At 45.1% G+C, this 18,325-nt stretch overlaps 1 protein-coding gene across 1 annotated transcript in view; it reads left to right on the top strand.

The window, feature by feature from the left end:
- LOC126252120 (arylsulfatase I-like) overlaps window positions 1-18,325 on the top strand; it is a 240,442-nt gene that overhangs the window by 142,325 nt on the left and 79,792 nt on the right. Inside the window, exons 10-11 of the mRNA XM_049952985.1 lie at window positions 755-990; window positions 14,033-14,282. Coding sequence (XP_049808942.1) covers window positions 755-990; window positions 14,033-14,282 — 486 coding nt within the window. The remainder of the gene's footprint in view (window positions 1-754; window positions 991-14,032; window positions 14,283-18,325) is intronic.

Genomic DNA, 18,325 nt, shown 5'->3' with positions numbered 1-18,325 from the left:
CGTAACAAAAAATGGTGCAAATGGCTCTGAGCGCTATGGGACTTAACTTCTGAGGTCATGACTCCCCTAGAACTTATAACTATTTAAACCTAACTGATCTAAGAACATCACACACACCCATGCCCGAGGCAAGACTCGAACCGGCGACCGTAGCGGTCACGCGGCTCCAGACTGTAGCGCGTAGAACCGCTCGGCCACCCCGGCCAGCCGTCGTAACAAGTCATCCTGGGCTGACATTTCAGCAACATAATGCACACCCGCACACGGCGAGAGTTTCTGCTGATTAATTTCATGCTTCCTTAACTCGTCGTTGGCCAACAAGATCTACAAATCTCTTCACAAATAAGAAAGTTTGGAGGATTGTGGGAGGATCTGTCCAAGCAGCTCGGCATTTTGGCGATCTAACGCTCCAGTAACCTGCAACGATATCCCTTACATCATCATCCTACAACTCTGTCAGTCAATACGAAGACGAATAGCTGCTTGCATAAGGGAAAGAGTTTGGCCAAGGCGTTGTGAAGCTCTTGTTCTTGAATCAGTCATTCACTTTGCTGAAACTGTAATCATTTGTTCGTCGGTAGAGGTCCATCACATCATCCAATTTCCGTCCACTTCAGGTAATTCCTTCGTGATGCGTCGCTTTTTATGTCTTAGATTGTAGAAAACAGAAATTGAACTATACCTATACATGTCTGATGTTACAAATAACCTACAGTACTCGATACCGCCATCTCATCACTAGTGCACTGAACAGGTGAGCAGGGTACTCCCATGGACGAGCACGAGGGTCGCGGGTTAGCCAACGGCACGCTGCTGCCCGGCTACCTGAAGCAGCTCGGTTACGTCACCAGAGCCGTCGGCAAGTGGCACCTGGGCTTCCACGAGGTGGAGCTCACGCCCACCTACCGCGGGTTCGACTCCTTCCTGGGTCACTGGGGCGGCTCCATCGGTTACTTTGACTTCATCGTCCAGACTACACCCGACGGCAAGGTAACTAGAAATATCTTCCCTGTCAATTCACACAACTTTCAGTCCCCATGGTTTTTTGCAAAACGAATGATCGTTGATCATCCGTTAATCGGTGCACCCATTATATTACGAGGCGTATTCGGAAAGTAAGGTCAGATTAAGCGCGAAAAGGAAACCACTGTGAAAATCCGATGGAAATTTGCACAGATGTGTTGGACAGTGTCTTCATTGTGCCTGTGGAAACGCTTCACGCCGCCCTTTTCAGCTTAGAGAGAAAAGTGATCACGTAGGAAGCTATGCAGCTCACATAACATAAATGTCATTCGTTTCTTTCTTCAAGACGACTTTCAGCCGTATTCTTCTGGGGCAATGAAGACGCTCCTGGAGCGTTTTCGATGGGAAGTGTTTGATACCCACAATACTGTCCTTAATTGACTCACTCCGTTGTTCATCTCTGCTCACATAAACCTCTGGGTAAGAAGACAACATTCTGGCACAGACAACGAAAGGCAGACCGGCCTAGAGAATTGGCGGAAAGCACAGGCGGCTGCTTTCTGTGACGAGGGTACTGGAAAGTCGGAGCGGCGACTATTTAGAGAGGTAGCTGGAAGGTGTGGCTATGTGCTATGAATAAAAAATTTTGATTTTCGCTGTGGTTTTCACTTCGAGACGGATCGGACTTTACTTTCCGAACAGCCCTCGTACTTCCAAGCTTTACCATATCACTTTAGAACTTTTTTGGGAGGGTAACCGTGATTTATCAATTATTCAAAAACAGTCTTATTCGCATTTATTATTATTATACCGCCAACCGGTTTAAACCCGACGTAGGGGTCATCTTTTGGGAGTTGGTCCACTGCTGGTGTGGTTATGTAGACAGGTGTGACACCACCAGCAGTCGACCAATGGTGTAAACTCCCAGAAGATTTCCCATAAGTCGGGTTGCAACCGGTTGGCGGTATAATAATAACAAATGCGATTAAGACTTTTTTGAATAATTGATTAATCGTACTAATCGCTAATTCATCTCCACAACCATATTGTCCAAAAAAAAAATGCCGTGATTTATTGTTCAACCTATCATTCAATCCTAATTCATTAGGGAAAGTGCAGTAACTTAACTTACAAAGATAACGTATGTTAGTGCATTATCAGATCGAAAGTGTACAGGCACACTTACATAACGCGGAAGTGGTCACTAGATAACACGATAGGCCATGCCCACCATTGAAAAGGAGGTGGGAAGTGCCACCGTGTCGTGAGTACAGAAATGGTAACAGCAAAACGGGTGTGTTAGGAGAGGTGCATCAGTCATCGGATGTTACCTCAGTAAAAATTCCATAGTTGATACTTCAAACCTTCTACAGCTGCCGAAGTTGATGTTGGTGATGAGCCTGTGAAATGGAAGCGTGAAGGAACAACGACAGTTAACTAAGCATAGGTAGAGCTCAGACAGACAGGAAGGGTCGAGTGTAACGGAGGGTGGGTCATTCTAAAACTTTCTCATGATATCATCAGAACTAATCATTCAAGAGTGGAAACAGCTACCAGTAGTCAAGCTAGCACAATGACTGTTTATAGGTACTTAAGAAGAATGGGCTACAAAGGTCGGGCAGCTTCTTATAAACGAGGCATTTCTGAAGTCAGTGCTACCCGACGCTTGTCAAGCTGGTTAATTTAAAATTTGTGATTTGGAGTGATAAATCACTCTATACTCTGCAGCTATCCGGGGCTTGAGTTTAGAAAATGCCAGAAGGACGATGCTTCCTATCATTTGTACAGCCAACTATGAAGTAGAGAGTAGGTCTTTTTACGGTATGGCAGCGTATTACGTGGTTAGGTTGTTCCCCTTATTGTGCTTAAAAACGCTTAATTCGAAAGGATATGAACACAATTTACGTACTGTATATTGCGTACAGTACAGGTACACTAGGGAGACGGTGACTGTATAGCAGAACAATGCACCCTCTCATTAATCAGCATCTGTGAGACAATGTTTTGTGGACTATAACATTCCTGAAATGTACTGGCCTATCCAGGGGCCCGAACTGAACCAAATGGAACATCCTACATATTAGTTAGACAATACACTTCACTCCGGAACCCAACGTCCAACATTGCCATCTTCTCTGGCTTTGCGTTTCGATAAGCAATGGCCTGCTTTTCTCCATAGATATTCAGACATCGCATTTAAAGTATTTCCAGCATTCAAGACGTCGTAACGTGAATAGTGGACGAACCCCATATTATTGTCTACAAATATGTGCCTTTATATTTTTGATCAGCTAGCGTATATGAGACAGTAGGCCTTAGCGTTGAAATTAAGTGACGAAGTCTTCTCTTAACAAGAGACTTGTAGCACCATATTCAAACGTTTCCATGAGTTTCTTAATTTTTAATATGCGGTGTGTGTCACGTGTGAAGCCCTGGAAATCAGCAAATATCTGGCCGGCATTCGTGCTTTAATATTACGAAGAAGATCTGAAAAGTAATGCCTCAGAATTTTTATGTAATACCTCTTAACGGTTATAAAATATAACAAACGTAACATTTTAACTTTATTCCCCTTGTCCACATATTTATTTATCAGCACATACAGATTAAAGACGCCATATTTCTCACAACGGGAGATCCGTTTGCAGATACCGTCACTATAGAATGTTGACGGAGGTAAAATCTCGCGTCTGCTTCCTCCGCTTCATCGCTACCAAAGTGAAGACCTCGAAGGTGTTCTTTAACTTTCTGACACAGGAGGAAGACGGAAGGTGCCAAGCTGGGACATGATACGCCCACTGAACCCACTGGGCAGAACAGTTAATTAGGATTGTGGAAAGGACCAAATAAGGTTGGGGTCCCTTTCACCTTCTAGTTATAATTTATTGTTATTTATTAGCACTTTTACAGCCAAAGCGGCACATAGCAGGGCGTTTACCGAATGCAACTCTTTCACGGCTGAAGGCCTCCAAAGCCGGCCGATGTGGCCGTGCGGTTCTAGGCGCTTCAGTCTGGAACGGCGTGACCGCTACGGTCGCAGGTTGTAATCCTGCCTCGGGCATGGATGTGTGTGATGTCCTTAGGTTAGTTAGGTTTAAGTAGTTCTAAGTTCTAGGGGACTGATGACCACAGATGTGAAATCCCATAGTGGTTCAAATGGCTCTGAGCACTATGGGACTTAACATCTGTGGTCATCAGTCCCCTAGAACTTAGAACTACTTAAACCTAACTAACCTTAAGACATCACACACATCCATGCCCGAGGCAGGATTCGAACCTGCGACCGTAGCAGTCGCGCGGTTCCGGACTGAGCGCCTATAACCGCTAGACCACCGCGGCCGGCTAAATCCCATAGTGCTCAGAGCCATTTGAACCATTTGAAGGCGTCAAAACAAGAAATATTAAGAAATCAACAAGATAAAAATCCAGTTAAGGTTGCAATAAAATAATTAAAAAAGCTTCACAGCAAAGTAGATAAACAAACATATTCAAGGTGCAATACCAAAGGCTGAAGGCCACCATTAAGTTTCAAAATTTTAAAACATATTAGCATAATTTTTTAAAGGCAGAAGGCCGCAATGTTTAAGCTTGAAAGATAAATTAAAGAATTAATTTTGCAAGATTTTTAAGACAAAAGAAAAAATAGCCATAAGCCTTAAATTTTAAGCAGCTGACAACAGATAATTAAACACCGGTGGCACTCAGAAGTCTCCAGGGAGTTCGGTCTGCCCTTGTTCACTTAGGCGAGACAGGTGATGAGCCCAACAACACTTGATCCGTGGGAACCCAACCAGGGGACAGCCACGGACCAACCGACACAACAACTTGCTTCCCATCAATCAGTACATGAGAACTCAAATAGAAAAGGTTACAAACGTGATAATACACAATTGAGTGTGTATTAGCTGTCAAAATTACACACCATGTTGGACAGCGACAACAGGCGAGAAAAGGACGCTGCCTGAAATTACGTTAGAGACCAGGGCAGGTAACCGGAACACTAACGGTCACTAGGCAGAAAATTCCGCTGGTACACTTGAATTTGAAATACGGTAATATAGTTGACCTCACCCAAAAGAGCACTGCCTGAATGTACGTCAGTGCCCAATGCAGGTAACCAGAACACTAACGGCCACAAGGCAGACAATTCCACTGGTGCACTCGACTTGTAGTCAAGCAAAATAGTTAATTACACCGCGAAGTAGCTAAATTTCAGCAGTAGAAACACTCGGTATTGCTTACTGGAATACGTTCCTAACAGCAAACCAGCGAAACTAGCCACCACAACATGAATGGACGTGGCTTCGGTAGTTGAAACCACTACTCAAATTTGACGTCCTGGGTCGGTGAACCACGAAGCTCATAGCGATCGGACAGCTCCACACACGCTCCGACACTGCGCAGGGGCTGCCAGCAGACCCAGCGGACTGCACCGCGCTGAGATAACTTCCCTCGTCGGCAACAACCGATCGACTGCCTGCTGGTCCGTCCGCGCGTGCTGCTCCGTTGCGACTGCATTGCTGGTGCGTCTCCCATTCACTTCCAGACACAAGACGGCGGAAATACTGGCACGGACGCAACCATGCAAAGGAAAAACGCCCACTGGCTAAACGACATCCCTGCACCAGGAAAGGACCAGCCCAAGTTCCACAAGATGGTAACTGAAGGGGCCCAGAAGCGATCAGAGAATCAGTTACACGTCGCCCGATGAGACGACCGACCTCTCAGAGCCAGCATGCCGACAACATTTAAAATAACTTGTCAAAGAAAATCACGCCAAGTACAGACACAACCTGACAAACACTTGCACGAAGAACTGAGCGATACCCAACAGTAACTAAGCACGCACGAAGACAAATCGGGAGTCGATGAACACACACACACACACACACACACACACACACACACACACAGACAGACAGAGCCGACTCATGAACGCGTCTCGTCCGGTAGGACGATCGACCGACGATCCACTAAGACCGTGGCCCGGCTCAAGTGATGTGTGGCGGCAATGGTCGGAGAGCAACGTCGACACAGATCTCACTCCTGCTCCAACCCTAGTGCCGCATTGCAACTCCCCGACTGGAAGGTCCAGACTGCCCTCCAGAGACGTTCCAACTCACTGGCAGCCCGAACTCCCCTCGCATACTGGCTTACGACAGACAATGGCCGGCAAGTAATAGCAAAAAAAAAAAAAAAATTCAAATGGGCACTATGGCACTTAACATCTATGGTGATCATTCCCCTAGGACTTAGAACTACTTAAACCTAACTAACCTAAGGACATCACACGCATACATGCCCGAGGCAGGATCGAACCTGCGACCGTAGCGGTCGCGCAGTTCCAGACTGAAGCGCCTAGAACCGCTTGGCCACCCCGGTCGGCGAAGTAATAGCAGTCCAGCTAAGATACTACAAGAGGGGATATATCGGTAAGCGCTGATAACGCCGCTGACAGTCAGGCAAAGCAGCAACTCAGTCACAGTCGTAATTTAAGTTAACGTAGTGAGGTGCAAGTACGTTAAAAACAGGGTGTAATATACATGATGGTGGGAACACGAGCCACGCACGGATCAGGACAGTACGGAGGATGGTCGATGACAATCAACCCAAGTCGTCGGATTGCTGCAGACGTCGCAGAGCTCAAGTGTCTTTTGACATTGTCATGCTGAAGAAGAGTTTGCTCCATTTGCGGGCATACTCTTCGAATTCCCGCTTTCAGTTTTCTGAGGGCCTCGTAGTACCTTGCAGAATTCGTGGTGGTGCCTTTATGCATGAATAACAAATGCACCACGCCTTGAACATCCCAGAGCACTGTTAGCATGACTTTGCCTGCTGCTAGCATGGCCTTGAACTTTTTTTTTGGCTTTGGAAATCGTTCATGGCGGATCTCCATTCATCAACGTTTTCTTGTTTTCTGGCTCAAAACTGTGAACCCTGCTTTCATTACCTGTCACATTGTTGAGGAAATAATTACCCTCGAGGTTAAAGTGCAAAGGAAACAGTTGACAGATGTCCACTCACCTTTGTTTCACGTCAGGAGGGAGCATTGGAGGCACGCACCACGCACACTGTTTTCTGCACACCCTCTGTGATCTGTCACACTTACCTGAGACTGTGGCCGTGTTAGCCGACCACTGCCTCTGATGAATTCATCAACCCGATACTAATGAGTCTCGTCGGTTGCCGTGCACAGTCGCCCACTCTCAACTGTGACACACATGTTAATATTAGCATCACCGTTAACTTGATTGCTAGCACGAGCAGCACCAATGCTGCGCGCTACTGATGTCGATGCTACCATCACTATACAGAGCTTTCATTCAGCCGATTTCAATTCGAGGAACCTCTTCTGTGGTCTGAAATTCGTTTTCAGCGCGCTGTTTCTCACTAACCGACACAATTAGGTTACACGTTGCCATGACACACGCTACAGTTCAGAACCCTGAAGCGGCAGCGGTTTGCAACTTGCATCGGCAAAGCGGTAACGACGACCTACTAATGTGCATGGCATGTAATACCTCAACCGATATTGAGAACAGATTAAAAAATTCTGAGGCATTACTTTCCCGTATGCCCTCGTAAATGTCCAAACTCAGCTGAATACTTCCTTTCTTCTAAACTTTACTCAATCCTCACCGCACTTTTCCGCCAAATGGTGAGAATAAAATCTAAAAGACACAACATAGCACTACCTTTAATAGGCCTGATATTGCATAAACAAGATCTTTTACAACGAATTTGATTGTCGTCATCCAAATTAGAATCTCTGAAATTGCAAATGTGTAATTTGCAGCTTCTACTACATTATTCCTGTCAAATTCTATACTACGTTATTTTCTTTTCCTGTTTTTACTGATCAATGAAATCCCTATAATCACAGCAGACGTCGATTACTTTCCAACTGCAACAGAGGTAACGACAATGACGCTAGATTTTTGAACCGATATTCATCACTTTTTTCAATAAAATAACGAAAAAGTTACAAAAATGACTTTAGATCTTTATTATTACACCTTTAAGACTTCATTGTGTACTTTTTTAAGTAATAGAAACAGAGGCTACTGCACGACTAAGAGGACGGTTGCTGGTGGCTCTCAACGCCACAAATGTCAGTTTAGAACAAAATTTCCAAATCTGCTTTTGAAGTAATGGTATTGTGTAACGTAGTATGTAGACAAATTATAAAAAAAGCTTCACAAAATGGTGGCACTCTCTGAAATGAAAGAATATTTTTCTGAAAACAGGAACATTGGTTAAAGAAACGTACACCAACACTCGGAATTAAAATGTAGCGCAAAAATTGTGCGAACTACAGTAGACTAAATGCCGACGCACATGTTACAAAAGGATATGATGTAAATGCACTCATATTTCATGAGTTATAGCTCACGCCAACTTCAAAAGTGTTGTTTATAAAATACATGCGATTAAAGTTACAGCTTGTGATTTTTAATACTGAAACGGAACAAACCTTTAATCGGTAATTCCAGCACCGTACAGCTGGCCTTTTATTTCGCCTACGTTGAAACACTCTCATCTTGACGAATCTACGTCGATTAAGAGGCGTCCACTTACGAATCGAAGTGTTTTCTGTAAGACTGGGATTACTTTTCGAACTTTTTCTCAAGTTTGCTTCGCACAAAAAACAAGCGAATTGACAAGTCACACAGACGAGAAAGAAACACGTGCTTTACGACTATTTACCAGAAACAAATCACGTTACAAATAGAAATCTTGTTCAGAATAGTATTTTACTTGATACTAATTGCCCTCTGTGATACTATTCGAAACTAGTAGGACCCTAATTACGTCAGTAACTACTATATTACATACATAATAAATCGATTGCATTAGACTGTTCAGATTCGCGAGAACCATAAGCAGTAAATAGAGGGTTTTACGTATTTAACATTTATGGGACACTTGATATGAACGAATCTTAAAAACAGATTCTCTGCGGAACATTTTAAGCCCATAAAAAATTAGGTGAAATAAAATTCAAACCCAGTTCTAGCCTTTAAAGCCGCAGTAGCCACCTGTGTCTCCAGTGTTACGGGCTGACCAGTTCTGGTTGCATAGTTGCATGTGAAACTGTAGTGTCGATTCTCCAGGGCTGCATCATCATCATTAATTACGTCTAAGGGCCTTTAAGGCCTACAGCAGAATAAAAAACGATGCAAACCACAATGTAAAAAGACTACAACAAACTACACGCTATAAAAATTAGCAAAGGCACTCATTACAAAAAGAAAAAAAAGCACCAGTCACTCACAATCTCAGTATGGGAGACAATTATTGCAGATGGCGGTCCGTCGTTGTCGGTCCCCAGCCTCATATTCTACCGCTGTCGGCTCAACTTGAGTATGGCCAGTACCCGATCCTTCCATCGCGTTCTCGGTCGTCCCTTTGGGCGTCTTACAGCAGGTTGGGAACGGAAATCACGGAGGCATCCACAGGCTCGGAAGATGTGGTCAAACCACTGTAGCCTCTTCTGCTCCAATTTTTGGCCGTGTCTGTTCCCAGCATCTCCAGTTCTCTGTTTCGACCAGTGTCGAAGCTTACTTTTACCAAGGCCATGTTGAATTGTATTGGCGCCAATGGATCTCCTTGTCGCAATCCTTTTCGAATACCGAATGGTGATGATAGTTGGTTACCGAAACTTACTTGGCAAGTTGATTGGGAGAAGCAAGCTGATATTCGTCTGATGAATTCAGGTGGAATGTCAAGTTCTTCTAACGTTTTCCGTAGTATAGAGTATGCTTCTCTAAAATCAACGAAGACGAAACGTAGTTGTGATCAAACTTGTAAAATTATTTTGTTAGATGCCTCAAGGTAAATATGTGATCAGGAGTCGACTGTCCAGAGATGAAGCCACATTTATAAGGGCCTATAATTTATTCATCCAATGGTTTCAAGCGGTTACGGAGCAGCATTCTAAATACTTTGCACCCAATTCTCAAGGAGTGAAATCCCGCGGTAGTTGGATGCTTGTGTGGCATCTCCCTTCTTGAAGATGGGACATATAATTGTTCCCTTCCATTCTTCAGTAGTTTTTTCCACTATCCAGATGGTAAATATTAACCGCTTCAACATGTCCATCAATGCTTCATCCCTTAGGCGTAGCATCTCAGCTCTGATACCTCTGTCACCTCGAGCCTTGTTGTTCTAGAGGGCCTTTAGATCAACAGGGTTTTCCTCTTCTGTAGGTTCATGGATTTCCTCTCGATCAAACTAGCCCAGTATCTGAGTTGTCAACACTGTTGGGCTGTCATGGTTCAATAAACCCAGAAAATGTTTTTTAAATAGGTTTGACTGCTCTGGTGGTGGTATCACTTCACCAGTCTCACTCGTTAAAACCAGTGTAGGTTGTCGGTAGACACCTCTGGCAAATCTTGAGGCCTCGAAAAAAGAGAGTGAGGACTTTGACTCTACGACTGCTATCAACAGATTTTTTGGTGCTCCCCTTTTCTTCCTCCTTATGAGCTGTCTGTGATTCGCCTCTCATCGCAAAAAGGAATTCTTGATCATGGGACGGTTGCTCTAGCCATTTCAGGCTTGTCGTTGATCTGGTCTCTACGGATTTCCGACATTCTTCATCAAATCGTTTACAACTGAGTTCTGGAACGCAAAAAAGCTCTTCATTTCGCTCAGTAATACTGCATTTCGTAGTGCCACTCATGCGCCTTCTACGTTATCATCCTCCGATGTTCTGAGATGTTCTGCAACTTTTTCTTGGTAACGCTGTTTCACTGCTAGATCTTTCAATGTTTTCTTGTCAAAGCGGATCATACTTTTTTTTCATTATTTCGCCATTTGGTGGACAAAAAATGGCTCTGAGCGCTATGGGAGTCAACTGCTGAGGTCATTAGTCCCCTAGAACTTAGAACTAGTTAAACCTAACTAACCTAAGGACATCACAAACATCCATGCCCGAGGCAGGATTCGAACCTGGGACCGTAGCGGTCTCGCGGTTCCAGACTGCAGCGCCTTCACCCGCAAGGCCACTTCGGCCGGCCATTTGGTGGACAGTTTCAGACGTAGTTTTGGTACAATCAAAAAGTGGTCGGAGTTCATATCTGCCCCCGCGGAAGGTACGTACATGTTCGACACTTCCATGATGACCTCCGTCAGCTAGAACATGATCGATCTGGTTCTTCGTACTTCCATCTTGGGACATCCAGGTAACTTTATGTACTTCTTTATGTGGCAAGTTCGTGCCTGTGATAGTGATAACGCATTGTCATCCATAAAAATTCAGTAGCTGTTTGGGGAAAAAATATCCATGAATGGCTGCAAATGGTCTCCAGATAGCCAAACAAAACCATTTCAAGTCAATGATCGGTAGAGCTGGACCAGACGATCCAGTCCATTCCATGTGATCACAGCTCATACCACTGTGGAGCCGCCACCAGCTACTGCAGTGCGTAGTGGACAACTTGGATCCATGACTTCGTCGGGCCTCCACTACACTCGAACCTTATCGTCAGCTCTTGCCAACTGAAACCGGGCCTCGTCTGACCAGGCCACGGCTTTCCAGTAACCCATGGTCCAATCGATATGGTCAAGATAGAAGAGGCACTGCAAGCGCTGCATTGTTGTGAGCAAAGCAACTTGCGTCAGTCGTATGCGACCATAGCCCATTAGAGCCAAATTTCGCCGCAGTACTCTGCCGGATTTCTGCGGTTGTTTCACGCAGTGTTGATTGTCTTTTAACACTGACAACTCTACGTAAACGCCGTTGCTCTCAGTCGCCACCCGAAGGCCGTCGGCCACTGCGTTCTGTCTGGTAAGAGTTAATGCCTCAGATTTGGTATTCTCGGCACGCTGTTGTTACTGTGGATCTCGGAATACTGAAATCTAGTGAATGTTCTTTAACCAGATCCTAACTTTCCTTCCTCATTCTTCCGTATATAATGGTCGTCAGCAACTTCTTTGACTGAGCCATTAAGCTGTTTGTGTGATAGATCCCCACTTATAGTTCAATTCTTTTTTATCTTGGCGGTTCGCGCATGCCCGCCCAGACGCGGGAGATTGCTGCGTTGCCAGTTGTGCGCGCCAAGAGAAGCAGCGCCATAGTATAGTTCGCAAACTTACGTTTAGAGGGGAGCGCGCAGTTTATGAAGTAAAGCCACCACGGCCGCATTAACCCTTTCGCTGCTACAGGGACGTGCTCCCCGAATTCAGCAATGTGCACGATTTTCTCATCATTGCACTGCTCGCCTGTGCAGACACATGGTGTTTCGACTGCTTTGACACACTTTATCATTCGATTTCTACACATCTTCTTGACCGATACCTTCCCCCCCCCCCCCACCCCCATAAATGAATTAATTTTGTTTCGAAGTTCAACGCAGTTATTGTGCAGCATTAGATGTAGTAAACTATTGAACGAAATTTTGAAGAGTTTGCAGAAGTAAAAGTCCATAGCGTATAGTTGCCATTAGAATTTTCACAAAATTACATTCAAACGAATAAAATTCATGAAGTGAGACACTTCGATATTGTTTGTAAATAAAGAAAATATTAAGCACAGAATAACGTTTGAAGTCAGAACCTTTCGCTTCATGGCCATACACTTCAACCATCACGCTAACTCAGCTTGACATTCAGTATATCTCCCGGAGGAATTACTCACGCTTCGTCGAAGTACAATAGGAAATAAAAAATTACCGCTGTTCTTTATTGCGAAAAAACGGTTAGTGAGAATGATACAAACACCTTTCCTTGCTATCGCCTGAATTAGGAGGCTTATTGCTTGTTTGGTTTAATTAATTAATAGAATATGAAGCAATTAGTATAAAGAACGCTTTTTCCAAACTTTCTATAAAAGAAAGTCAGCTATCAAGACACTGCTTTGTTCAATTACTTTATTTATGACTGAACGTTTCTATAACTGAAGACACTCGTCCGTGGTCTGCACTGCAGTCTAGCTCTGGCAACGTCGTTCTCTGATCATTGGCTGACTGTGTTTTGTGACGTCAGATGCGCAGAACGAACCTAAACTCGGCCGCCGTCATAAATGACGCGCACTTTAGCTTCCATTGATACCTTCGGGAACCTGTGGATGACATCTTCTCTAAAGCGTGATAGTGTATCTCCAGACTCATGACTGCTATACACCAATTACAATACCCACTTGGTTGTCAAATTCCCATAATAATTTCATGAATTCCGTAGGAGGATTAGGCACCCCTCCTGCCTTATTTCACTTCAGGTCTTCCAAAGTTCTGTTAAACTCGTAATACTGGGCCCCTTATGTCTTCCATATCGACTCTGATATCATCCCCAACCGCGTCATCAGACAAGTTCTTCGTACCTGAGAGGGCGCACTGTACTCTTTTCACCAATCTGCTTCCTTCACTGCTCCCACTAATCAGTAATTTTTTTTTTTCGGTTGCTTAATACCTTCCGCACACCACTCCTACAATTGTGTCCCAAGTGCTTGTCGTGGCTGCTAGGTAGTCAGTGACGCCACGAACGGTGTAAAACTATTGCAGCGCCACTCTGGCCTTCGGCACCACCTCCTTGCTGACCACTTACCGTGTCAGTTCTTGTTGCGTAAGGCCAATGGCTGGCATTGGCGCCTGATAGAGGCATGCAGTAAGCCCAAGCTGAACTCAAGATGGATGGACACCAACTGATGTGCTGAGTGACAGTGGCGACTGAACAGCCTGAACCCTACGGATCCCACTCTAAACCCAGAATCATCATGGCTAGCTGACTGTTCGTAGAAATGCAGGTGTGCCTTGTTCGTTCTTGATGAGCTTTGGCAGATGACTTTACGGAGACTGAACGACGCCGAAGTAATGCTGCTTTGGTCTGAGTTGGGACAATTTCCTTGCAGCCAGGCGTGTTGCGATACACCGCGTGCTACTCAGCCAAATATTGACGCCAAAACGCCGCATTGTAGGGTGCTACCTCGATACTATTACAGAAGCTAGCTGTAGAATTACATTGGTGGCTGGCCCGCATATCAGTTACTTGGTTGCTGAAGCCTACCTGAAGCTCAGGCTTCAACAAAGTCCGTCACAACACTGAAGGAGTGTAGCAACTTTATTTCTTACAGGAGCTGAACGGCTACATCCTGTGGAAGAACCTGACGACGGCGTGGGAGCACGCCGGCCGCTACTCCACGGACGTCTACACGGAGGAGGCTGAGCGGCTCATCCTGGAGCACAACACGGAGAAGCCTCTCTTCCTGTACCTGGCGCACCAGGCCTGCCACTCGGGGGACCCCGCTGCCCCCGTCGCAGCACCGCAAGAGACCATCAACAAGTTCCTCTACATATCGGACCCCAACAGGCGCCTATACGCAGGTTGGATGATGAAGTGTATTTCATAAATGCTAGCTCTAATTGTTAAACGCAAACAGAATCTTGGCACGTCGAGATGGTGATCTGCTCTTACGTGCTGAAAAACAATAACGCCAAAATCACATAAATGTTTCTCAACGTTTAACAACCGGTTTCGACAGATTTTGCTGTCGTCTTCATGTCTTAGAGAGTCACAATAAATAAGTTTCGTAAAAATTTTGAAGACCTGAAGATGTCAACAAAGTCTGTCGAAATCGGATGCTGGAAGTAAAGAAATATTTATGCGATCTTGGCTTTAGAAAGTTTTTTACCATGTTAAATGCTAATACAAAGTACAAAGTGCTAAGACGGTAGCGACTGACCAGTTAACCCTATTTTATACTTCGTAATTCTCCTTACCGTGTATGGAAAAGAGTACTTCAGTTAGAACTGGCTTTCACTCCGTTTCCTTGTTAGGTCGCGAATGGTGCACTGAAAGAAAATTTCATTCTGGAAACATCCACAGGCTGTGGCTAAGCCATGTCTCCACAATATCCTTTCTTCCAGGAGTGCTAGTTCTGCAAGGTTCGCAGGAGACCCTCTGTGAAGTTTGGATGGTAGGAGACGAGGTACTAGCGGAATTGAAGCTGTGAGGACGGGTCGTGAATCGTGCTTGGGTAGCTGAGTCGGTAGAGCACTTGCCCGCGATAGGCAAGGGTCCCGAGTTCGTCTTGGTCCGGCACACAGTTTAAATCTGCCAGGAAGTTTCATATCAGCGCACACTCCGCTGTAGAGTGAAAATTTCATTCTGGAAACATCCCCCCAGGCTGTGGCTAAGCCATGTCTCCACAATATCCTTTCTTCCAGGAGTGCTAGTTCTGCAAGGTTCGCAGGAGACCCTCTGTGAAGTTTGGATGGTAGGAGACGAGGTACTAGCGGAATTGAAGCTGTGAGGACGGGTCGTGAATCGTGCTTGGGTAGCTCAGTCGGTAGAGCACTTGCCCGCGATAGGCAAGGGTCCCGAGTTCGTCTTGGTCCGGCACACAGTTTAAATCTGCCAGGAAGTTTCATATCAGCGCACACTCCGCTGTAGAGTGAAAAATTCATTCTGGAAACATCCCCCCGGGCTGTGGCTAAGCCATGTCTCCACAATATCCTTTCTTCCAGGAGTGCTAGTTCTGCAAGGTTCGCAGGAGACCCTCTGTGAAGTTTGGATGGTAGGAGACGAGGTACTAGCGGAATTGAAGCTGTGAGGACGGGTCGTGAATCGTGCTTGGGTAGCTCAGTCGGTAGAGCACTTGCCCGCGATAGGCAAGGGTTCCGAGTTCGTCTTGGACCGGCACACAGTTTAAATCTGCCAGGAAGTTTCATATCAGCGCACACTCCGCTGTAGAGTGAAAATTTCATTCTGGAAACATCCCCCCAGGCTGTGGCTAAGCCATGTCTCCACAATATCCTTTCTTCCAGGAGTGCTAGTTCTGCAAGGTTCGCAGGAGACCCTCTGTGAAGTTTGGATGGTAGGAGACGAGGTACTGGCGGAATTAAATCCGTGAGGACGGGTCGTGAGTCGTGCTTGGGTAGCTCAGTCGGTAGAGCACTTGCTCGCGAAAGAAAAAGGTTCCGAGTTCGATTCTCGGTCCGGCACACAGTTTTAATCTGCCAGGAAGTTTTATACTGGTACTGTTGTAAGTTATTTGGTGTGGCAGTTATATTTCCGTGTCAAGGTGTGTGTGGCAGTTGGTCGGCTGCGGCGGAGCACCGAGGAAGTCTCTGCGGCGTGTAATCAGACTGGGGCCGCTGGCGGCGTGCACGTGGGGTAGGAGTTGTGTGGCACTAGGTGCGAGAAATCCTAAGTTCGTAGCCCACCGCACCTGCATACTGGAGTTTAGTAATCAGCGAACCTGTCATAAAAGCTCAACCGCTGTTCGTTAACTGCTGGTTGTTGTATCCTGGGCTTTCCCCACAAGCGGCAACGTGATGGTTTGTTGGAGTCAGAAAAATTTTGCAGCCATCTGCCTGTATGGTGTTCAACCTTTGAAGTGATTATAATTTATTAGTGAAATGCACCAGCGGTATCTTCTGCCTTGCGGCCGTTAACGTTCTGGTCATTACCGTAGTTTTGCTGCACTGTGTTTTCCTCGCTGTGTTGATACTGTCTGGCGTGTTGTGTAGTTCGACAGCTTGGTGTTGTTCTCTTTTTCTCTTTGAGTTTTTATTCTGCCTTGACTGTGTTTACACGCCAATTACTGAGACATAATCCTGCTGCGATCCTCATCTTCGCTGGTACCTTTGGTGGTTGTGCTGTTGTTCGGGTGGAAGGGAATTGATTAGGCGATTGGTTGGTTTGTTAGCCGTCCGTAGGCAATGCTGCAACCCGATTGTTTAGTGTTCCACTTGGCTGTCTGTCTAACCTAAACTGTGGTTAGAGTTTCGTCCCCAGGCCAACCATTCGAACACTTCTGAGCACCACTGTTTGTTGTTTGCCATTGTAAATTTTATTTGGTCGCAGGTACTGTGCCACGCCTTCAGACGTGTGTTAATACTGTCTGTTTCATGTGTAGCATATGCTACACGTCATAACAAATTTAAGATTAGGCCTTGTTTCAGAATCTGTGGCTTTAATATGTAAATCCTAGCCTGTAAGGTTTCTCTTTAATTATTTTGAATTCTTGAAACGGCCTTCAGCCATGTTCTGCAAATCTTATCTTAAGGTTTTCTTTAATTATTCTTGAGTAATTGTTTGGGCCTTCAGCCGACAAGTTTTTTCAAGATGTTTTTCTGTTGTACTGTGTTAAGGCTTACCTTTAATGTATTTTTCATTATGTAAAGAAAATTTTCTTAATTTGGCTTTCAGCCGGAGAATTAATTTGAATTTTCCTTAATATGGCCTTTATCAGGATTTTGTAAATGCTTGGCTTTTAAATAATTTCCTTAGCTGATCTGAAATATTATTTTGGCCTTTAGCCAAGAAGATATTGCAGTTTTACTTAAGTACGGCCTTCAGCTGTTACTCTAAATCCTGGTGTTTTAAAGGCATTCATTTAAACTTATTCGGGAGAAGTTACCTGGGCCCTCAGCCGTGAAATGATCTTTGTTGTGTTAAAGAGGTAACTGTGCATTGGCTTAAGGAATAAAGTTGTGTGTGTTCTTGTATAACTAACAGTAATTGACCTTGGCCCCTTTCTTCAACCTGATCCGTTCTGTCCTGCAAAACCAGATTTCAAGATGTGTTCCCTGTTTGTTAAAAACTGAATGAAGAGGAATAATTACTACAGTCATTAGTGTGCGAGGGAGACTTTCAGCGCACAAATAGTTAATTACACCAACAGCCGCTCTCTGAATTTGAAAGACGCTTTCGCTTATGACAAAGCCAATGAGTCAGACGTACATCATTGCATCCTCAAAGCAAGACGCAAGACAGGAGAGTTCAGGAACACATATAGAAGATTAGAATAGAGATCAACATAAACAACATTTCCACCATTTTATTTGCTCAAATGGTTCAAATGGTTCACATGGCTCTGAGCACTATGGGACTCAACTGCTTAGGTCGTAAGTCCCCTAGAACTTAGAACTACTTAAACCTAACTAACCTAAGGACAACACACACATCCATGACCGAGGCAGGATTCGAACCTGCGACCGTAGCGGTCGCGCGGTTCTAGACTGTAGCGTCAGAACCGCTCGGCCACCAGCGGCCGGCTTTATTTGCTCATGAAAACCACACATTGCATGTTGTACCACCATACAGCGAGACCTTCAGCGGTGGAGATCCAGTTTTCTGTACACACCGGTAACTCTAATACCCAGCAGCACGACCTTTTGCATTGATGCATGCCTGTATTCGTCGTGGCAAGCTATCCACAAGTTCATCGAGGCACTGTTGGTCCATATTGTCCCACTCCTCAATGGCGATTCGGCGTAGATCCCTCAGATTGATTGGTGGGTCACGTCGTCTGTAAACTGCCCTTTTCAATCTATCCAAGGCATGTTCGTTAGGGTTCATGTCTGGAGAACATGCTGGCCACTCTAGTCGAGCGATGTCGTTATCCTGGAGGAAATCATTC

Source organism: Schistocerca nitens, chromosome 4 (assembly GCF_023898315.1).
Source record: "Schistocerca nitens isolate TAMUIC-IGC-003100 chromosome 4, iqSchNite1.1, whole genome shotgun sequence".
Taxonomy (NCBI): domain Eukaryota; kingdom Metazoa; phylum Arthropoda; class Insecta; order Orthoptera; family Acrididae; genus Schistocerca; species Schistocerca nitens.
Note: the sequence above shows the minus strand (reverse complement) of the source record. Positions and strands in the feature narration are given on the sequence as shown.